Raw genomic sequence first — 23,501 nt, 5'->3', positions numbered from 1 at the left:
GCTAATTCCCATTTAAATCAGGAAGCTATAGTTTAGAGTTAGAGCTAATGGTTGTCTTAGTGTTAAAGGTCTATTTCCACCAGATTTTCTTTATCCTATTTTGCAAATGACTGACAGTGCCTATGATGTGATCCTGAAGAACTGTTTGGTGTTATTACCAGAAGCTATAGTCCGTGAGAAAACTCTCCATGCTCATGCAGTGAGTTGCATTGCTGGGGGACCATGGCCAGCACCGCCGTGCTCCCGGGCCCGGCCGGGCCCTCAGTACTCCACCGAGCTCACCATCGCCATGGGCTCGTCAAACGTCGCCAGCCTGATCTGCTTCGGGGTGGGGATGGAGAGCATCTCCCCGGCGTCGCTCGGCGAGTGAATCCCATTGTCCATCATGTTGGATACCTCCTCCTCATGGTCCTCGTACAGCGTGTTGATGTGCAGCAGAGGGTGGGCCGGGTTGCAGCTCAGTGCAGGCGTGGGCTCTGGCTTGACCTGGTTCAAAGCCATACTGGTGGCAGCAGCAGTGGTGGCTATATGGTTGTGGTTACACGTGACAAAAGCCGCAGCAGCAGGCACAGTTCTGCATGTCTCGGATGAGTACAGGATCTCTTTTGCAGGATGAGGGGTGTCTACAAGAGAACAAAACAGACAGATGAAGGACAGGTAGTCTCTCACCATTCCAGTCCATCAGCGAGGAGTGTCCTGAACCAATAAAAGTCATTGGCAGTCTCGACACTGATTTCAGTGGGATCAGAAGAGGATCCCAAATGGAATTTTCTTAGGACCCTTGAGAAATCCAAACAGGACTGTTTGAAAATAACAGGGTTTTAAGCTCAGGGAAACAGGACAAACAACAAGTGGGGTTTCTAAATCTCACTCTGTTTTATGCATGCTCATGCTTCCTTATGTGAATGGTATTTTTGTAAAATGAAGAAAAAAAAACCAACTGAAAAGTATATTTATTCCCCTCCTAGTCTGGCCAGTGTTTTTTAAACAGTATGGTTTAATATTTTGACAAATGCAATGACTATTGAAATCCACAGGATGGAATACAAAAGGCATTGATATTTTCAGTGGGAAAAAACAGTGGTTACACATTGTAAGCCACTTGTCTTTAGAAGGAACTCAGCAATTTGTCATAAACTGAAGTCTCTTTCCAGAATTTATAAGTCTGCCTTACCTGATGGACTGCAATGTAGGTCTAACTCAAAAACAAAGCTGAAAATTTTTAATGTGAATAGGGAGTCACAGAGCCCCAAAACTCCAATAATTATTTATTGCCCTTAAAATATTCAAGCACTAATTTAGATTAAGGTAATTGAACCAGAAAACCCCAGCAGTTTTGAGGAGTTGAAATCAGAGCAGGTGACTGGATAAAGAATGCTGTAGAATAGCTCACATGCACATTGGGGAGTTGCAGGACTCTAAGGAGCATAGGGATTTGGAAGTGACAGAAACTTTTATACCTCAAATCACTTCTTTGCTGGGCAGTGGGGTGACGGTAGAGGTCAGTCTGTCGAAGCCCAGAGGGAGGTCTTAGCTTGTAATGAGATGAGAGCCATTGCTTTAAGTACGTACAGATTTTTCTGTAACTTCAACTGCATTGTGCTTCTTTCTTATGTCAGTAGCTTACAAAAATAAACAAGAAGATATCTGTCTATCAGTTTATTTACTGATCTATCACTTTTTGTAATGTTCAAATGGCTTTCCTCATCATCCTAGCTCACAGCAATTACTGATATATTTGGAACACTCCCTTGAGTTAAGAAAGGGACAGGATTTACAAGACCCCCAGGGAACTGAGGCACAGAAAGAGCATCTCCTGTGAGGCCACATGGGAAGGGAATGGCAGAAATCCTGAACCCCTGACCAGCACCAACACTTCAGAGCATCCATCCTCTGGTCCACATAAGACACAGGGCAGTTTAAAATGTGTGTGAAGAACAATGCCAACAAGCTGAGTTTTGATTTTCTAGGTGACAAACATATGACAACCCCTGAGAGTTGGTAGTCTAAGAGATCTTTTTTCCACAGGCAGCTTTAACTGCCATTAGTAGTCACCCACACACCCCTAAGGGGCTGTTACTGCTCAGGTCATGTACCATGGCAGTTCCCATACGACTTGAAAATAAGGCAGGTTTGAAACATGCCAGGTGCTGGTGGAGCAGGAAGGGTATCATGGAAGCCGAACGCTCCTCATTTCCTTGGCAAGGCATGATCACATTTGCAGTTGTGAAAATCTGCTTACATTTGAAACATTACCCACACCAACAGCCTGCAGCCTGTTTTGTACAGCTCCACTTGTAATAATCCTTACCCTCCCTACAGTTGTTAAAGAGAGAGAACCTCTATTTCTGAGACCTGCAAACTTTGAGATTACTATCTACTAGCTATCTCCAAATCTAGCAAGGTAGGTCAAACAGTTTCTGAGTTCCTTAAGATTGCTATGTAAATTATGGCCTGTGGAGGTGGTATGGGCATTATGGCATACTGTACCTTTGAGAGAGGAGGTAACATGCACTACAACATTCTCTTCCTGGTTTAAAAATCCACCCTCTTGGCTTTTTGACGTAGGCATCGAGGGGATGGCTTGAACCTCTGGCTTGGGTTTTTTGCTACTGAGTATATATGGATGAACATCCAAGGAAAAGTGCCGTGTGTGCTTTTTTTCACTGCTTGTGCTTGGGATGGCGTTTGGCTCGCTCTTGTGAGCGGACGATTGCTGTGAGGTTTTTGCAGCAGACTCCAGCAAAGGAGCTATAAGGCTGTCTGTCGCTGTTTTTCTCCGCACAGGCTTCGGTTTGTCAGGCTTGTGGTTCTCAACCTTCATAATGGCTAACTGCTCCTTGAATGGCTGCGGAAGGGGATTGGTAGTTGGGATCCATTTCATCTTCTTCCTTGGCCTCTTAATGATGAGCTGTTCATTAGCATCGATGTCTGCTGGATCAACGCTTGGGTCTATGGTCTGAATCCCTGAATCACGCATGGTCGGAGTGGCATCGTGGTTGGACTGGGCCAGTGCCGCGAGCAGCTGGCGCACCACGTTGTCGTACATCAGATCGCTTTCATTTGTAATAAAATCCAGACGGTTCAGTGATTTTATGTGGTCCCTATTTTCATTACAAAACATGGCCAAAATATTAATATCACAAAACTGGGACTTCTGCCACTGTTTCTTGGTCTTGATTCCTACTTTGTTCAGTTTATCAAATATGAAGTTAGACTTGCGAAATATGAAGAGGTGAATCAAGTTGATGAGGATTATCAAGTTCATGAAGCAGAGGAGAACAATATCTACACCAGCAATAATCCGCTGGAGCTGGACAGATGGCAGTTTACAGTTCACTCTGATGTGCAATTTGGAGCTGCTAGTTTTGTCTGGAGGCTCACCTAGTGCACACGTAAATTCATTTTGCTTCTGTGTAGCATAGTAGGTGGATAAGTATGTGATTGGTATGATGCTTAAAAAGATGATGAACAGATGTCTTGCAAGATAAAGCTTAGCTAAAAAATTACTTCGTCCTCTTCTTTCCAGATATTTCTCAAACAAGTTCTGCTCAGGGCTTTTTTCCTTCTCTGCATTCTCAATTATTTCTCTTTTCTCTCTCTCTGTTATCCCTGGGCCTTTGGACTGAATCTGTTTCTCTATTTTTGGTGCCCGCCCTTCAGCTGCACGGTGGTAGCAGTTATCGATCTCCTGAAGCAAAAAATTAAGCTCCGAAGTCAGTCGAGTGGAGGCCAGAAATTCCCAGCCCAAAGCTGGAATGTACATTATCCCAGCAAAAGCCAGCAGTGCATAAGGTAGGAACTTATGCTCAAACAAGGAGGGCCAGTGGCTGGCATCAACTCCTGGCAAGGCATCTTTTAATTCTGTCCAACAATATCCTCGGGCATACAAGGCTTGATCGCGGGTGAAGTTGTGTGGTGTGTAACAGTATATTGGCTCCTCTGTATAACAGAGAGAAAAGTCACTGCTGTGCATTTAACCTACAAAAGGGGCTCTGGAAAATAAACATTTCAAATTATATCAATTTTATTTTACTGTATCTTCACATGACCATTAAGCCCTCCACATCTATTAGCCAGCTCAGTCTGCACACACATCCTCACAAACCCTACGGCAAAACTATTTACCTGAAAGTTTTAGAATGAGCCTGAGTTAGAAATGTCAGCAAGAAATATATATTTTGGTTTAATGACCTCTCTGAAAACAACATCCTAAGCAACTGTGATGTAAACTCTGTAAAGCTAAAAGACCTAATATTCGCTACAAAGCCAGCAGCCGAGGATGTTCCATGCAAATGCTGAAAATGGGATGAAATATAAGGTTCATCCCAGCTAAGCATTCTTCTATATAGAAAAAAGTTAGACATAGCTTAAGACAATGTTTTTAATAATTATTAACAAAGTCAACTCATTTGATATGATAGGAAAAAATGAAACTCGAGACATACAAGGATTTAGTCAACTGTATTCCTCTCAGCAAATATTCTTGAATAAAAGTGCGACTGACCAGGACAGAATCTGGTGTGTTAACAATTTTTTGGCTAAGAAAATTTAATTCTACATTTGTAATTGCAACTTTGGGATTTTTACACAATGTGTAATGAAATGCAAATTGCCCTCAGACAGTATTATGGAAGAAACAAATACTGTGGATCAAGAAAGAAATCAGAAAAAGTAATAGGAGAAAAAGTATAGCAAGGATTATTAAATTCACAGTGATGCAATTTTTCTCTCAGAAAATGTTTCAGTCATATTCTGCTGGAGGACAGAAGGGTTTGTCAAAGGAAATTACCACATACTTGCCTATTTTAACACTCCTTCTAAACATTTGTATTTCACCGTCATCATCAGAATGTTGAGATAAAGGTCCTGACCCAGTAGATAAATTATACATGATTTTTTTTTCCTAGCAATACATGAGAGAGAAAAACTTGCGAAAGCTAAAGCAGCATCAATTCCCCCGAGAACAATGACCATTATGAAGACATCTTATTCAAAGAGGAAGACCATGTTTTCATGTTTTGACAGGTAGAACAAAGAGAATATATTTTACAGTGTTCTGGTACACCTTTAACAAACATCCCAGAATGGATGGAGGAGGAGGAGGAGGCATGCTCTTTTGACTTGAGAACCACTCAAGAACACCAAGCCTGCTCTGGCTCTGAATGTAGTCTACAATTCAGATCAAGAACAGCTCCCTGGAAAAGCATGGTGGCACTGTTCTCTTTATAATAAAAATGAAAACAAAAAATACCATATTGATAACAAGAAATAGAATATTAAAAATTAATAGACAGGCAACTCCCCCTAATCTTTCTGGCTTAAAAAATGACTCCTTACTTGACCAGTTACTTTTCACACGTGAGCAAAGCAAAAGTGAGTTCTTTGGAGTGGAGGTATAAACCTCTTCTGTGACCTAGAGAGAATTAATGCTACCAACTTAAACAGAGTTGACAGAATAAATGCTGCTACTCAAGACAGCATGGAAAGTGAGTACACCCTGCAAATATTTAAATGTAATTTTTGAAGACTATTTTAAAATTATCTAACTTCAGTCTCAGAGAATAGCTTGAAGCACTTCCATTTAGACTATTTTTATGTACTTGCAGATATATGTAATAAGAAAATTGCTCATTGACTCCCTCGGTTTCGTAATTACACGGCCTCCCAAACCTACCCATGAAGGGATGCATACAAAAAGCTTAATCTCCTACTATCAAAGACTTATGGTAAAATTCCCCAGGAGGCCAAACAGAATCCTGCGCAAAAATGTTCCCATGGGGTAAAAAAAAGGCAAAGCAGAATGCTATGTTTCTCATAAGCTGAAATTTTTTTAATTGGGTATCCCTAAGCCCAGTAGAACTTTCCAGTATGAAAGCAAGTTTTCTGTGGCAGACATGAGTTCATTTCTTCTAGGTCTCAACACCACAAATACTTGGGAAAACAGCAGCAAGTATTCCTACAAATCAGCCATAAGGATTATCTTCTCATTCCTGCATCAGTTACTACTATCAAATAAACTGATTAGTTCTTTCAGTTGTCTTCACTGAGACCCAAAAGCTAGGGTGACTGTTGCCAAAATTGTATATATATACAACAACAATCCAATATATTTTTCCTTTATAAATTAAAAAAAAAAAAAAAGAAACAAATGAAAATATCTTAACATTTTACATTTATATTGAACAGATCACTGATAGACTAATGCACTCCATCCATTGCCACTGCTTTGGTGAAAAAAGTCTAAAGAGCTTCAGAAGTCCAGTTTGGACTGACGAGCTGCATTACAGGCTACAAAATGAGGCTGTCCCAAACAGTGGGAAAAGCAAACGTCACTTGAGAGGAATTTGGTCTCTTTTCCTCTGTTAAACTTGTTTTTATCTGACCCAATTTTCTGTGAGGTTGTAAAAGATTCTAATTTATTTGGCCAGCCGAGCACGGTGTCCCACTCTTAATCAATGTTTTGTACCTTGTTGCTACTAATCTAGTATTTTCTTTGCATATTTGCAAAATTAGCATGATTTTCATTATGTAACGTAAACCCGAAGACCCTTCAAACAAAAACAAATCCTCTGTGGAGCCAGTGGGACTTCGGATAACTGACTGAAGTGAGAGCAGTGGGGTTCCAACATTCAAATAGTATTTTCTAATATAATATTAGAACCACAGACTGGTTTGGGCTGGAAGGGATCTTAGAGATCATCTAGTCCCAGCCCCCCTACCATGGGCAGGGACACCTTCCACTAGACCAGGCTACCCAAAACCCCATCCAGCCTTGCCTTGAACACTTCCAGGGATGGCACTGCCACAACCTCTCTTAGCATTATCTTTGAGCTGTATTTACTGTCAGAGACTGCCATAAATTTAGGTGAAGTTATTCCACAGGGATATTTAGCTTAACCCTCTCATCAGAGGACTTGACTCACAAAGCATTGCATCAAACCTGGAAGCTCCTTCCCCTAGAAAATGGTCCAGACAACTGAGAAGAGAGGAATTCCCTTCTGAAGTGATTCAAAGCAAAAGACTCATTTAGCTGTTGCCTGGACAAAGAATCTGTCTCTCTGCACTGACAAGAGGCTGCCAAGCAGGATCCACACCAGGTTTTGAGTTAGCTTTTGCGAATGTTACTTCTTAGACAGTGGCAGCATTTAACCTGGCATTTAACAAACACCCTGAAGGTGTTTGATCCAGGTGTAGTAGGGTATGGGGCTGTTTCTTCTCTGCTGCAGCCTGTGTCCATCATTAATTAATGAAAAAGAAAAGCACCATGTCAATAACTAATCCTGTTATGAAAGCTGGCAGTGATCTATAGCTGCATATTAACACACAGATCTGATGAGGACAGCAGAGGAACAAGTTGTTCTCACACATATAACTCACTTAGCTGTGAGACCTCTGCTTAATGCAGTTTCAAGACACAGCAGATTTTTTTTATTTCTTTGTTTTAGAATGTTCTCCTGATAGGTAAGAAGCATTAAAAAAAGGTTGCAATGGTGTTAAAATCATAGCTCTGATGTTGGATCATGCAATATAAAAATTGCATTTGCTTTTAACTTTATATTCATAAATATAGAAAGTTTCTACTGATACTCTTCTTTCATCCTGAAAATTCTTACACAATTTGTGAAGGTCCTTTTTCATATAGCCATTCCAGCCACCATGAAACAGCTCTTCCTTGAGACGCCACAATTTAACTGCATATGGTAATGAATAAAGTATTGTAAAGAAAATTTTTAAAAGTTGGGGAGCATTAATATGGCTGAGTAGATTGGTCATCCTCTCAATGTTATCTAATCTACAGCCCATAAAAATAATCTGTCTCTCTGCTCCTTGAAAGATGTATTCCTAATAATTACTACATTGGGAAAAAAAAAAAGGCTTTGATGGTGATATGTGATTTTTTAAAAATATTAACTTAAGCCTAAACATGCACAATAACAAACTTCATTTCCCTTTTTTCAGTATGTCAGATGTTTTCAACAATTGTACATAAATACATTTTACATTTTATCCTGCTCACTATGCACCTAAGTAGCTTCTAGAAATCCACAGAACTGTCCTGTAGGATAAGGTATGAGAGAGATCTGACTGCATTTTTCAGACATGCAATCAAGACGAAATAAACAACACAGAACTACTTAGTTGTGTAATACAACTGATTGTGTTATGACACTTGAGAAATTAAAATCCCTTGGCAGAGAAGTTTTTTCACATGCTCCATTCTGCAACATCTCACTCCATCCCATCATTTTAAGCATTTCTGAAAGGGAGAGAAGTGACTTGAGGGAGGTACTGTGGTACAGAAGTCGTACCTCAAGGGAATGGAAGTGCATGGCTGCAGAAGACACTCAAGGTAGGGAGAGGGATAAAGGAAGGGGTTGTGCCCAAAAAAACTCTTTAGAGAGAATCCAGACAGTATGGAAAGGAGTGAAGTCAAAGTCCTGAAGCTAGGAGCTGTCAAGTCTGCTGCTTTTAGAAAAGGCTTGGAGAAATGCCTGTGGGCTTCCTGCAGGCACATGCTCCCACTCCTACCGCTCCCAATGCAAGGTCAGCCACCTCCTGCTCCCCAACCTCCATATACTGTGATATACATTCAACTGTCCTCTTTGAGAGGCCCTGAATTAAACACCATTTTTTCAGGCTGCAAGTGTTAGGCATGAATTATATGTTAATAAAAATAAAACTGCTAAATTTTAAACTGGAGTTATAATATTCCAAGTTCTGGATTCCTCAAGGAAGGGGCCAGAATGCTGAGGTTTGGGGTTGGAACCCTTGAAAACTTTCCACTACAGAAATGAATCTCAGATGTGGAAATGGAGTTACCAGACTGCTGTTCCTAGACCATTTCTTGAAAATATACCCCAATGCAAAATCATAGAAATGCTGAGTCCCACATCCCACTCAAAGCAGAGTCAGGACTGACTTCAGACCAGCTTGATTAGGGCTTTGTCAATCTGAAAACTTCAAAACAGAGGCTATTCAACCTGCCCCTGCATCCTGCTCAGGCAGGGACAATGCTTGATTGCCCTCAAAGTGAATTTTCATCTTCTTTAGGTCATGTCCAGCAAGAATGGCTGATCCATGTAGCAGTATTTTTTTTTTCATTTTTGAGAAACAGCCATTTCAGAAAATGAATGCAATGGCCAGTTGCATTAAGAACACATCCAGTAAAATACAGCTAGAAGGCTGTCACAGACATACATGTGGCTGGAGCTCAGGCCTCAGTACTGCACCTCAACAGAGGGAAGAGATGCTGAAGCACAGCTCACCAAGGAGGCCGTGGGAGGGGCGTGTGTGCATGTATTTGCCCATCTATAACAAGAAACACTTTGCAAGAAATGTGGCCTAAAATGACACTGCCAAGAAGACATGGTGAAACTGTAGATGCGCATCACCCTCCATAGTCTATTCAAAGTTAAGATTTTACAAGTCTTCCTGGGAAAGCATGTGAATTGCATCTAACACACTCACCACTTAAAAATAAAAGTAAAACTGACATCTCTTAGCATTCAATGCTATAAAAAGTCAGACCTGCTCCTGAAAATACTTAAGCAACTGCAGGCATTGGGCATTTCCCTTAAGTCAATGTGATTACTAACAGTGCATAAAATCTGGCATATGCATCTCTCTTTGAAGATATGATGTTGTAGTTATAAAGCTTCTAAAATATTATTATGAGCAAAATTTATTTAAATAAAGGTAGACAACACATTTAGAGTGCTTTGGTAGGCATTACAAAAAAAAGAAAATAATAATACTAATAATAAACATATGTATATGCTCCTACATAACAGGGCAAATGATTTTTTATACCTACTGCATTATCAGTGGAATAAAGTATATTTGCCAAAATATAAACCATGATAACAAATTGTATATGCTTCCTGTGACCTCCAGCTTTCAGAATTTACTCTAAGAGAAGAAATCACACTTCATTAATCTTCCCACTGAAATGCATTATTTAGCATTCCAATGTAATAATTGAGTAGAGCAAAAGAAACAGTAAAATTTTCTAGCAGACAGAAAAAATGAAACAGTTTTGAGAAAATATAATACAAAAATGTAAAAAAATTATGAAAAATCTTCAAGGCAAGAATTCAATTCAAGGCAAAGGTAAGTATTCAATTCAAGGCAAAGGAAGCCTTCTTGTGTGAAGGCTTCAAGGATCTAGTTAACATTCAGTGTGACTGCCACTACCCCACACAGGGTGTGGGCAGCAGAACTGGTGATTAGGTGCTGCTGAGCAGGCTGGATCTCCCAGCCTCTGGACAAGTGCCTAACCACTCTAGCTGGAGACCCTAGCTAAGTATCAGGTAGGTATAGTGATAACTACACTTACTGAGTTAAATATACTGCACACTCATGCTAGCCTAGTGTTCCTAGCAACTGGCACTCTGCCCTCTTGAAGAGAGCTCTAAATCATCCTCACTCCTGTGCCCAGCCTGCCTGTGAAGATAAGCTGGCAATCCAGTCAAGATCTCTGAAGCACTCCTTGTGTAGTCCTCTCCACTTGTCTCCAAGGAGAAATTCAACAGTTAGGTAGAATCTCTGAATCTCCCTGCCCATCACTTCCCAGTACACACATTTCTAATAGACAAAATAAATCATAAACTCCCTGAATTCAGTGATAAATGCCAGTATTTAACAAGGGTATTCCTTACACTGCTTTGTGGCACATACATGTAAGCAATCTGACATACATGCCTCATTCATCTAGGGTACTAAAAGGATTGCACAAGAAAGCAGGTAGCAAACTGTTTATTTTTAGAAACAGAAATAATTTATTTTTCAGCAATTTTTAAATGGAAAAGAAGAAATGTCCTGGATCCTCTTCTCTCTGGAAAAACAAATAAAGAACATTTATGTTACTGAGGTTGAAAATGTAGTCTAAGAAAGTAAAATATTATCTAAACAGTATACATGTCTTCCATCCCAGTCACACAGTCCACAAGGAATACCTAATTCTGCTTCGAATAATTTTAACATATGCTAGCTAATTAACTGTCAGCAAAAGGAAAAACTCACTGAATTTAACTAGTTTATTTCAACAATTTTATTTAAAGGATATTTAAAGGTTAGAAATTAGTACAGGGTAAGGATGGATCCCTGAAATTAATTTTGTGTGTCATACAGTCCTATTTAACTCACTGAGTTTACTCTTATGAATGAGAAAACATCCATCAAACTAAGCCTCAACTTAGCCAGCTAATTATTAAGAATTACTAGTTTTACTGAAATAAAAAGGCAATACCTTTACCTTTCTTAGGGAATATTCTTTCCAGACTGAATACAGGTTCCATGCCCATGAAGTCTTCCTAAGGTACAAATTTCTCCATGATCAGCAAAGCCTTTTTTGCCCAATCTCTGAAACAACTTGTCCTGTTTAAGAAAAAAATCTTGAAAAGAAAGTCCCTAAATAAATGAGACAGGAAACCACTGCAGCTATTAGGCTTCATTGGCCTATACTCTGCAAGGATTAGTCATAAAGAGTGAGATGTAGATAAGCAATTTCAAAGACTGACTGGCAATGGTTCACCCACAAGGGTAACTGAAGTGCGAGGGTAGCAGCAGGCCTCCCTGTATTTCCAATTTGGGTCTTTTTGCCTTGCAGGACTGCTGCTCGAACTGCATATATTTTGGATCTGTAGAATCAATGAATTAACAGTGCACTCTCCTAGTGTATATATGAATTCACAGAACCATATTCCCTTTATGTAATAGACTCTGTCTCTTCTAAAAGTAGCTGGAAATCTGAGGCTTCAGGCTTTGTACACCTGCCCAGGTTAGTCAGGAAAAACAGACTCCTGCTTGTCTGGTGTGCTGGAAATAGCCCCTGTCATGAGGAAGGTGCAGAAACACTTGGATGAAATCCCTTAGGCTGCTCCTATAGAGGAATGTGTCCTCAGTCATGAGCTGACCTCTACCACGTGGTGGTAAAGTCACTTAAAAGAGAGCTTATTTATATGACTGACTGTTGGTGCCAAGATTTGAGGGAAGGTTAGATCTGAATTTAAAGGAATGTATTAATCTAAATATAATTAATAAAATTCAGCCATGCAGTCAGTCCCACGAAAGAGATCTGAATAATGTTTACTTTTCAATTTAGTGCTTGCATGAGGAGGTGAGTGGAATTTCAGTGATGTACAGATCTTCTGCATAGAAGTAGTAAGGTGTGAAAATAATATTTTAATGTTTTGCAGAGGTCAAAAATTGCCTGTTGGAGATGGAACCCCAAAGCAACTACATGCACTCAGACAGTATAATGTGGACTGCAGTAACACCTAAAGTAAACTGCAAGAATAAATGCTGAAATGAAATGAATCATGAGAATCCAGTGAAACTGATAATACATGAACAATGGTGGCGTCTTAAATCAAGGGTCAAGTACAAAATACAACCACAGTTTGTTCTATTGCATTATTATTATTTAATGACTAGATATTAAAAAGATGGCTTGTATTAAGTACCTTTTGGCATAAACACAGCACCCAGAAAAGTTCATATTGAAAAAAAGAAAAGGAACCTACAGTTAGCTCACTGGGTAATAACATTATTTTAATAACATAGTATTTAGAGGGCAGAGACGGCTGGTCTACTGCTCTTGGAAAACTGGTTCCTCATGTGTAGAGAAGTTGGGTTTTGTGAAGTATCAGAACTGTATGGATTCATCCCAGAAGAGACAGAACAATGCACCACCCGAGGCTCCCAAGGGCTCTGCCACTTCCAGTGTAGAGGTCTCCTGACCTCCTGAAGAAAACATGGCTCTCACAGAAGATAAGGTACCGCAACTTCAAAATGTGAAGTAATTACTTCATCATAAAACTAAAATTAAACTGAAACTCCAGAAACAGCCATGGAGCTCTGAGCTGCAAAAACCACACCACACATCTCAGCACCTGGCTGCAGCACTACTCCATGAACTCTGAGCCTGCATGACAGGCTTGGTGCCACTAAAGAAAAGCACACAAACCCCCAGAGCTCGCTAACTGTGCTTGCTATCCCAGTGAACAGCTGCACTTCCCCATTCAAATGCAAGAGTATAATACATGCCGGGGACAAAATCCCCAATGATGCAAATATGTGTCCTGATTTCAATGGTTTTCTTAGAATAAATCCTGTATAATGTGGAAAAGAAGGAATCTACAAGAATTATGCTGGTCTACTGTGAAATTATTCAGCTTTTGTAATTAAACATATACACGTACTGAGGGTATCCACTGCAGCTATTTTTAATAATGAGAGGACCCAAGGAACTCAGTGATGATGCAGATTCTTCCTGAAGACTTTTACAGACCTAAGAAACCACGCAAGCTGAAATTTCCTCTACATCATGGATGCATGATTTCTATCTAGTTTAGAAACAACAAAGAGCCTCAAATACTTCAGGGTAGCTTTGAAAAACAGTCTTGACCTTACTCTTCATTTATTCACAAGGTTTCCTTTTGTCAAAGGTGAATAAATTAAGTAACTCTTAAAGAAAAATATTTTTGACCATCTGTTCAAGTCTGTTGGTTATCTGAAAGCATGTAGTAAGCCAAAATTCATCCGTATTTTGGACCTCTTCCCACATATGACATTTGAAAAAATGAAGGGGTTAACAATGCAAACAGGTCATTAAAGACATAACTAAAAAATGGTGATGTATGTGTGTTGATGAAGTCTGAGAAATGGAATTTATGACAGAAAAAATATCTGCAGTCATTAGGAACTGCAGTGGAGCCTGCATGGCTCATGCATTTGCTCAAGAATACTGTCCTATTCCCCATTCACCTGTGTAATTGCAAATCTTTAAATGATCAAAACTCACAGAGTCCCAGCTAGTGTATCTTGTGCACACCTCGAGTTTGTGTGAGTGTAAAGGGCCCTCATCCTCTGGGAAAAATCCCACCAGCAATGTGAACAGCCAGCAGCCAGACTGCAGCCAGCCTGTGGGTACTTGCATCACTTCAACCCTTTCTAAAAATACATCCTAAGAAAGCACTTAAGTGGTACTGTTACACTCCCTAGATTCTGTTTTCTCTGCAAATATCACCTCAGAACAATTTCTGCACCAGTGTCATCAGTTTGTCATACACTAAACAATCCGGATCTGTACTCTTAGTTCTAACAAAGTCACTTGGGAAAATGCCATCTTCACTTTCTTCAAGTGCAGTTGGAGAGAAAAAATGGAAAGATCGAAAGCCATCTATTAGGTAAGTCACCTAAATAAGCATTTGTAATTATCCTGACACAATTCAAAACAAATACAAATTAGAAAAGTGACCAGAAATACAAAATAAAACTCCATCTCATAATATAAAAATCTGACATATGCTATTTCAAACATACTGTAGGGTGAAAATTGAGAAAGACATTGAACTCATGTGTATACTGTATTATACAGTAATATAAGCATTGCTTATACAAATAATTACAGAAAATGTAACATAAAACCTTGAAGTGATACTTCAGTCATTAAACATTGTTTCCTTCCATTGCTTTCTTATGAAAATTTTCTAGCAGAAAGATGGTAGAGGGCTGAACTACACAACTGCTAAGAGACAAAGAAATACAGTATTTTTGAGCAACCTCTTTTTTATTTTGCAGGCACTGTTTTAAGAACCTAGTAAGAAAACCAATGCCAAAGCCTGGCTTTTGACTAAAGTATAAAAATCAACTGGATGAATGCTCTGCTTTATTTTAATAAAGTACCGGCATTTAACAGCTTGGGTGGGAAAAGCAAACATGACTGCAATATGGAAAGAATAATTCACTGTGAATAGAAAGCGTGAGGCACTGTACTAGAGGGATATGACTTAGCAATACCATTACAACATCAGTTTGGAAACCAAAATATTTCAATATTATGAAGATAACACAACAAAACCAGCAACGTAATCTCCTTTGGGATGCACCACTCTCTGGTCCCTTACAGACAGAACTTCCCACAGATATTATTGATGGGTTGCTTCTCAACCCAGCACAACACTGGAATATTTCAACCCGTCACTAAAAGCATGAAGTGATACAAAAGAACTAAGCAGCACATCATGAAAGCCAAATGTCTCTCAATACCTACTGGATTAGAGAACAGTGTCCTGAAATTCAGCAAATGCCATGAGACACTCAACACCAAAGGCTGCCACCTGCTGCTGCAGCACCATTCCCAGTCATGGAGGAGAGGATACAGCAGGTGCTGACCCAGCAGCATCCTACTTGTGGCTGCAGCTTGTGTGTACTGATGCCATGGCAAAACCAGGGAGAGTGAAGGATAAAAAGCACGGAACATCAAACAGACCCACCTCAAACTGGCAGCCTAACACCCCACATTCTGTGCATTTTGGAAAGGAAGTGAAAATGGAAAGGCTGATGGACTGATCTTGTTTCTCTATATCCATACCATTCCAGACTGACCATGCCTTGACAAGAGATACTGAAAATTTATAACTAAAAAAATGTTATAAACTGAAAACCAACACAGACTACAGCTGGACTAAGACTATGTACCTTAAATCCTTACCTTCTAAAATTTAATTAAATTTGGTGTATTACCATTTTTTTCATTAAATATTAACCTAAGGCTGACTTAGGTTAACAAAGAAACACTTCCAATAAAAAGAATCCCAAAACTTTTATCATAGGAAAGAGAACAATCCAGGAGGCTTCAATGCAACTAAAATGGAAAGACAAATGTGACAGCCTATACTAACAGACATAAAATTTGCTTTACCTCCAAGGCAGTACCTGGTATAGTCACCCATTCATACACTGGGACAGCGCAGTACTATCAAATCTGGACTCTCTGCTCATACTGGTTGTATTTTACTTCTAATTTGCACAGGAATAACTAACTGCTAGGAAACAAAAAGCTCCGTGTGAGAAATCAAACCTCCAGAGAGTCAAATACAAGCATGGATCTCTGCAAAGCACTGCATACACATCTCATGAGCGCTCCAGAAGATGCTTAAGACTGTGATGGGGGTTATGTCACTGTTCTGACAGAATTTCAGACATATTTGATCTCATATTTAAATAAAAAATTTAGTTGTTATCTTTAAAGCAGTAATTTTCAAACAAGAACAGATCAAACCAATGTTCCCTTGGAACCACCCGCTGCACACACTGTTACCTTAACAAGGACACTGCTATTGGAGAGATATCCTTTAGCCTATGCTGCCTTCTGAGAGCCCTCTGACTCCAGGAAGCCAGAAAACTCATGGTTAAATATAGATTCCACCCACTAGGTGAGAGAAAATGCCTCAAAAACTTTCCTTATTATCCTCAAGGTCATCATACATTGGCCTCTAAATAGAGGATATGCTAGTTTTGTATGAAGTCCATTCATGGTTGAGTTTTAGAAAGGGAAATAATATTCATTCTTCTTTTGTGAGTGCTGATGTGGGCTTTCTTTGTGTTGGGTAGCTGAATATCACTCCTAGATGACTTTATGATGATCTTACGCTCAGTAAAAATATGGCTCATAGATTTATTTTAATTAACTTTCTATGGGTCTCCTTTCTGGAATCACACTGGCTTGCTCGAAAAACAAAGGAGAATTAGGAGACTCAGAAATGACACTGTAGGAGGTTAGCTACATGACTTTCTTTCCTCCGGTGAAAAAACTTTAGGAAGTGGGGGTCAGTGCAAGAATCGTATCTTACTTCAGCCATCAGAGTGAACTCTTGTCCCCATTGAATTCAGCGGTCAAATTCTTGCTGTCTCCTTTGCAGCCTGAATTTAACTTTCAGGAGCACATCCTAGCAAAGTGTCTGCCCTTTGCCTTGCTCCTGCAGAGAGCTCAATTTCACCCCGAATGCACTGCCACCTAGTAGTGACGTATGGAAACAAAACCTTATCTCCCAATATATTTTAGCCACGTTACAGATTCATTTATAGAGCAAAAGCACACCAAGGATGACAACCTCTCCTCCCACCTCAAGACACACTGGAAGGACACCAAGCATGCAGGGCTGCACAGCGTGGAGTGTGGCCAGCAGGTTGAGAGCCTCCACTGTGTTCTCGTGGGACTGCACATGCAGTACTGCACCCAGCTCTGGAACCCTCTGCTCAGGAAACATCTGCCCGAGTGAGACCAGAGGGACCTGAAAATGACCACAGGGATGGAGAACTTCTGTGACAGGCTGAGAGAACTGGGGCTGTCTGGCCTGGAAAACAAAAGATTCCAGGAAGACCTAACTGAGGCCTTTCAGTACTTAAAGGAGGCTTTTGAGAATGATGGGGACAGACTTTTAGCAGGGCCTGTATCTCAGGAGAATGGTTTTAAACTGGAAAAGGGTAGCTTTAGATGGAACACAAGGAAGAAATTCTTTACTGTGAGGGTGGTGAGGCACTGGAACAGACTGTCCAGAGAAGTTGTGGATGTCCCATCTCTTCAAGGCACTGTTCAAGGCCAGGCTGGACAGGGCTTTGAGTAGCCTGGTCTAAGGGAAGGCATCCATGTCCGTGGCAGGGAGTTGACTAGATGATCTTTACAGCACCTTCTGACCCAAACAGCTCCTTGACTTTATGATACATGTAATAGAAGAAAAGCACAATATCTAATTCAAAGTCTTTTGTAACACATTAAGTTCAGATGAATTGTGATTTTTTCACAATATTGGCATAGAATCTGCTAAATAATTAGGTCTTGCCTCTTATGCTACCAAAACAGTAATTTGTCATTAAATTTCTCAAAAGAAATTTAAAGATCAGAACACTCCAACTCAAGGGCAAACAAATCACTTACATGAAGAGCACATGCATTTACCAAAACAATGACTTTTCCCATGGTACTAAAACAAAATAATTAACTAGGTAGCTTTATCTGCAGTCACAGGCAAAACAGAGCATACAATACATTATACTACAGTCATAATGACTTTTAAGGTTGTCAATTACAAACTTTTAAATAAACACCATGCTCTTTCTTTGTCTTCTGATGAAGGGCTGAACTTTGCTTTCATACGTGCTTCCTTGCAGGCTCTGGCCCCAGCAGACTTACTGCTGCGTGGGGACTCCCAGGCTTCCCAGGATGGTGGGGTGCCCTCTGCACCCCCAGGGCAGGACACCCACCCTGCAGGACCAATTCTCACCAGGCTTGTTGGACAGACTGGTCTTGACTTTCAGCTGCACTTTGCACACAGACAAACTAGATAAGAGGCTCTGACCTCCTCTACCCACTGATCATGAGGGTTCTGCCAATCCTCAGAAAAAAAGTTTTGAGAAACCACTTATTTTAGACAACTACATTTTCATGTCTTGAGTGCACACACCATTGTTCCAAAAGCTTTACCAATACTGATTAAGTAAGATGGTATAGACCCCAGAAAAGGGGGTTGTTTTCAGTTTAGTGGCATGATGGTATCTTCACATAGCTTGCACTGGGTATCATTAACAGAAATGAGAAATAAGGGCAAGTATCAGAAAAGCACACAAGGGCCCAAAGCAAAGTTTGGAAAGCTATTATGTATTCACAACCAAAAGGCAGTAGGTACCTTACACCAGCAAAGTTTGTACTTGCATAGCTACTATTTAAATTGCACAGAAGAAGCAGTATCCAAAGCAAACAAAGTTAGATTTTTTTTCAAGGTTGGTGACAGTGCATGGGTGAAACAACACAAACTGTAGAATCAGTAGTAAACATGAATCCAGCTGAACTATTGTTATTACCAGGGTATCTGGACATGCATGACTTAGCAAAGAAGTCTGAGTAAATACTGTTTCATTAAAAGAGCAACGTCTGATTAAGATCACATTAAAATTAATGTAAGTTTTTCTCTTGAACTCTGTGGAAGCAGAATTGAATTCACTAACCTGGAACTCTTTGACGTAAGCTTAAAAATTATCTATTTAGTTTTATTAGATCCTTAGACTTTTTCAATTACATTCTCTTGCATAATTTTTTCATTTTCTCATATTATTTTTCTAACTGCAGACCATCTGAACACACATGACATCATATGAGAGAAGAACATTTTCCCACATTTTCCCAGAGATGTAAGGGTGTTTTCTGTGTTACCTTATAAATTTTGTCCTGGCAGGACACAATAGGCTACTGCTCTCAATCTTACTGGGTCAAATCAGCATACACAGCCCATAAGTAGACATAAGTGACACTGCTTTTAGTCCTTCTGAAAAACAAATCTGGAACACAAGTGTGAGCCTAGGTAATAGTCTTCCACAGCACAAAATAAACTCAACAGCAGAAGCACAGGGAGATGCGAGCAAATTCAACAGGTCCTCTTTGTTCTGTATGTGGGACTACAGTTTAGCCTTGCAGAGGGAGAGTCACTTTATAAATCTGAGTCTCAGACTTGATACTTCTCTACCATCTGCAGCCTCAGATGACTTCTTCATACGGAGAAAGCTGCTGCTGTCTGACCAAGCAGTGAGGCACCTAGGGGCTTCTGCTAGCAATCCTGCCCTGTGTCAAGGAACACACGTGAAGGGGGCATGACCCTGCCTGCATCCAAGGCTGTCTTTAGGCCGACTGAGGCTCAAATCTGTACGCCTCAAACAGTATGAAAGTATATATGTAAGGATGCACTCTCGTGAGCTGCTGTAGGACTGCCTTTTTGTTAGCTTAGTTCTCTGCAGAGAACTTTTCTTTTCACAAAACTTTTGCACCCCACAGAGGATCCTCAAAGGTGACCTTGAAACCTGTCTTTCAGTTGCTATGAAGAGCCAGTTTTCATGTACCATGTAAACATGGTTTCTCCAAGACACCTCCAGAAGAGCATCCAAAAGATGAGGTTCTTATTAACTGTGGTTGAAGATCCTGAGCTATAAAACTATTTTTTAAAAAACTGAGGTAGATGAAAAAGTTTTAACTATGATTAAGAAAAATCTCACGACACCATTTGTAAGCAGTTATACTTCTAGATGATTTAACTTCACCTCATAATGAAAATAAGTGTTAAGGACTGTAAGTCAATCCCAAAGAAGCACACAAAGCAAGAGCCTGATGTTGGTATGTTTAAGCTGGTTAAGTACAGCCAATTCTCACCAACCTCACAAGCTACAGACTGCCAGGTCAGCCCTGCATATTAAAACACCAATAATTTCCCATGGATTTTCAGTATGGAGCTTCAAGGGACATTAAAGGCAGTCATGCACTGGCAGCTACACTCATCAAGCCTACAATCCACTCAGCAAAACAATGTTTACACATATGCTAGTGGCCCAAAAGGTGTCCTAACACTTTACTGGATCAGTAGTTTTCAAGGCTCACCAAAACTTGACCTTCTGAGACTGGTGGTGATGGGCATTCAAACCAGGCTTTTTAAACTGTTACCAGTTTATGCAAGATGACCTCAGCAGACACAGATACCAGTGATTTCCAGTGTCACAATCCGGCAAAGCACACTGCATGGGGATCCATATATAGTATCAGTCTCCATGAGAGCATCAGCCTCTCCCTGGCAGACCAGTTAACATGCTGTAGATGCCTGAAGCGACATCAGGACAATGCCTGACATCAGCCAGGTCCAGCTCAGGACCTGTCCAGGATCTGCCTCAAGCATTAACCTGCCCTGTCACCCATGCCAGCTCTCACCTGCTGCTGGGCACCACCAGCACCTCCCCACCCCTCGCCGGCCGGCCAAGAAAGAGGCAGCAGCTGTCCCCGTTAGGGACCGGCCTGGACGGCGACACCACTACCCTGCCCAGCAAGGCGACACCCCTGTCCTGGCACGACAGGGGCAGCGGCGGCCTCCTGAGCACAAGTGGCTCTCAGGCAGCGGCCACTGCCGCCCTGCCGCTGTCCCCACCCGCCAAGGCGAGGGCTGGCTGTCATCCCCCAGCACCAGGTCTCGTTTAGCATGCACCGGGACACGACCCTGCCCGTCCTGCCGCCCTTACCGGCAAAGTTCTTGGTGAAGACGAGGGTGACGAGGAGGATGGGGATGAGGACGGTCCCGATGGTGACCACGCGGTCGAAGGGCAGCTCCAGCTTCAGCTGGAGCAGCAGAGCGGCCAGCGCGCCCGCCTTGTCATCCTGCTGCCCCGGCAGGATGAGCTCCTTCAGCTTCTCGCCCGCCAGCAGCGCCGTGGCCATGTCGGGGTGGTTATCGATGATGTGTTGCATAAGCAGCGGCGGCGGGCGGCCTCACGCCGCCGGGCTTCCCCGGGGACGGGCGGCGCCCGCCCGGCCTGCGGGGACAACACCGACAGCGGTGACGGCGGGGCCGCGCTGCCGCAGCGGCACCGTGCGCTGCCCCGGCCCCGCCGGCCCGGGCAGCACGACAGCCTCCCGCTCCCCGCAGCCGTGCGGAGCCATATCACGAGAGACGGGCGGCGACACGAGATGCCCGGTGACAGCTGTGCCACTGAGCGCTGCCTCTGCTCCGAACCCGTGCTGTACAACAGCGGCGCAGCAGCCATGCAACCCGGCAGACCGGAGCCGCCTCCCGAAGTGCTGCAGACAAGGAAGGGGGCATTTACCTGGCAACTTCGGTTCCCTCGGCTCCCGGGGGATGGTGAACAAAACCGATGGCCGGTACAGAAGAGCGGAAGCCGAAAATACACTTACACTGGACCTTCCTGCCGAAAAATGGTCCCTGCACCACGACAAGTAATGAAATCGCTCCGGGTTCGGAGCGGGAGGTGGCTGATGTGCTGATGCACGTTACAGCAGCGGGCGGCTGGCGCTCGCATGGAAATGCCCGCCTGCTCCGAGCAGCGACAGCGTGAGGAGCAGTTCAAGAAGGGGCTCGCAGCCGTGGGGAGGAGGAGGAGGCAAGAGCAGCCCGGAATGAACTGCAGGAACGCAGAGGTCCTTTAAGGCATCCCAGCGAACAGCTGGAGCCTGCGGAGCGGGGCGCGGCCGCAGCAGGGCGGCCGGGAGCGGCGCGGCCGCAGCAGCCGGTGCGGCACAGCCCATGCGGGGCTCCGAGCGCAACACGTCGCGGCCGCGGCCCCGGCGCCCGCGTCTCCGCAGGAGCACCGCGCGGCGGCGGCAAGGCGCATGCGCCGGGCGGCCCGGGGAACGCGGCGGGCAACGGCGGCCCTGGGAGGGTCTCGGGCCCGGCCCGGGGGACACTGGCGGCACCGGCCCTGGGAGGGTCTCGGGCCCGGCCCGGGGGACACTGGCGGCGCCGGCCCTGGGAGGGTCTCGGCACCGGCACAGGCGGTCCCGGCAGGACGAGGCGCGGGCTCCCTCCCTTCTCCTTCCCGGAGCCCGCACACGGCAGCTCAGGCCCGGGTACGCGGGAGCTCCCGCGGCTGAGGGACAGAGAGGGTAGCGATGAGGGAAAGGGAAACCCTCACCCAGGCGGGCCCTGAAGGTCTTGGATCTGCGGGCACGTCGGGATTTCAGTGCTGCCAATAGAAAGCCTTTCCAAATGCTGTCTTTTTAAAGCACTTGTGGGGTCGGCCACACCTGGTGAAACAGCCTAGGAGCAGAGGACTTGCCGAACATGCAGAGGGCAGCTTTCACCCACAGCCTCATGGTGTCCAGACCTGGGTCTTACAGAGATGGCCGGACCTTGCTGTCCTTCTCTGGAACAGGCTGGGAGCGGAGCACGCATTAACACTCTGGGAAAAAGCTACACAGCACCAAAGGAGGCCATACGTGCTGCATCATAGCCTGCAGCAATGGTGTTCACACAAAAGCTCCAGGTCACAGATCCTGCTTCTTGTTTGTGGATTTTATATTTAGCAGTACTTAGATAAAAAACAGAGATAAACAAATATTGCTGATATTTCTCGCAAAGATTTGTAGCTGTCATGTGCAACTCACATGAGTAAGCAGGGATTTTTCTTTGCCTTGAAATTTTCATTTATCTGGTCACTGTGAACAATATGATGGTTGTGTTTATTAGTCAAGTTTAAATATTGGGTGCAAGTTTTAAATAATTCTTCTTGTCAGGGTTCGTTCCATCCAGGCAGGGAGATAATGAGCAAGGCCAGAGGGATGTCCTGATGGTGACTGAACAAGAATCCCAGGCAGCAGACACAAAGCTGTCAGTGCCACATGCTCCTGAAGAGTACTGAAGATCAGAAGGCAATAGAACCTGAACCTGTAACCATCACTCATTTCACTTTCCCTGCTTCTAATCCTCCATGGGCTCTGCCTCTGTTGGTCTTCTGTAAGGACTGACACGCAGTATCTGCCTCATAGGCAGAGGGCAGAGAGGAGAGGTACCCTTTTCTTATGCCCTTGTCCAGGTACAGTGGGTACTTGTGATGTAGTGCAGCAGAGAGTTCTTGGTCACCAGCTGTACCCCAGGCAGGGCAAGGTAGGAGGCAGAGCAGTGAGGATCCTGGTGTGGTGAACTTGGGAACAGAGTATAGCCTGTGTTGTTCCCACAGCTGAGGAAAAGTGGGGACAGTTTCTGGGTCAGGCTTCAAGCCTCAATAGTCCTAGCTGTCTGTGATGAGGGATAGATGCATCAATTTCTCTTGCTCTAGCTGCATTTGGACTACATTTGTATTTTATCAGCCTCTAATATAAGAGCTTTCCATTCCAACAACAAAGAACTAAAATACCTTATGCACTTGTTACTGCTGCTGCCAGAGGGATG

The 23,501-nt window shown here is 42.8% G+C and overlaps 2 protein-coding genes across 2 annotated transcripts in view; both read right to left on the bottom strand.

The window, feature by feature from the left end:
- Positions 1-261: 261 nt before the first annotated feature.
- Positions 262-21,064, bottom strand: PANX2 (pannexin 2). Its single transcript, XM_041405465.1, has 3 exons — positions 20,839-21,064; positions 2,491-3,942; positions 262-623 (listed from the first exon to the last, which is right to left on the bottom strand). Exons 1-3 carry the CDS (start codon positions 21,062-21,064, stop codon positions 262-264), a joined length of 2,040 nt encoding a protein of 679 aa, XP_041261399.1.
- A 540-nt stretch (positions 21,065-21,604) lies between these two features.
- Positions 21,605-23,501, bottom strand: part of LOC121336311 (RNA helicase Mov10l1-like) — a 40,188-nt gene continuing 38,291 nt past the window's right edge. Inside the window, exons 19-20 of the mRNA XM_041405328.1 lie at positions 23,159-23,289; positions 21,605-22,200 (exon numbers count right to left, since the gene is read on the bottom strand). Coding sequence (XP_041261262.1) covers positions 21,605-22,200; positions 23,159-23,289 — 727 coding nt within the window. The remainder of the gene's footprint in view (positions 22,201-23,158; positions 23,290-23,501) is intronic.

Source organism: Onychostruthus taczanowskii, unplaced genomic scaffold (assembly GCF_017590055.1).
Source record: "Onychostruthus taczanowskii isolate IOZ18803 unplaced genomic scaffold, ASM1759005v1 scaffold23, whole genome shotgun sequence".
NCBI classification, from domain to species: Eukaryota; Metazoa; Chordata; class Aves; order Passeriformes; family Passeridae; genus Onychostruthus; species Onychostruthus taczanowskii.
The sequence above is the reverse complement of the archived record's forward strand: the minus strand, read 5'-3'. Positions and strand labels throughout refer to the sequence as shown.

Excerpts from the sequence above, each read along its gene's own strand:
- PANX2 (XM_041405465.1), bottom strand. The coding sequence starts at position 21,064 with ATGCAACACATCATCGATAACCACCCCGACATGGCCACGGCGCTGCTG. Across the intron at positions 3,943-20,838 it reads CTTCACCAAGAACTTTGCCG|AGGAGCCAATATACTGTTAC; the intron begins GTAAGGGCGGCA and ends TCTGTTATACAG. Across the intron at positions 624-2,490 it reads TGTTACCTCCTCTCTCAAAG|ACACCCCTCATCCTGCAAAA; the intron begins GTACAGTATGCC and ends GTTCTCTTGTAG.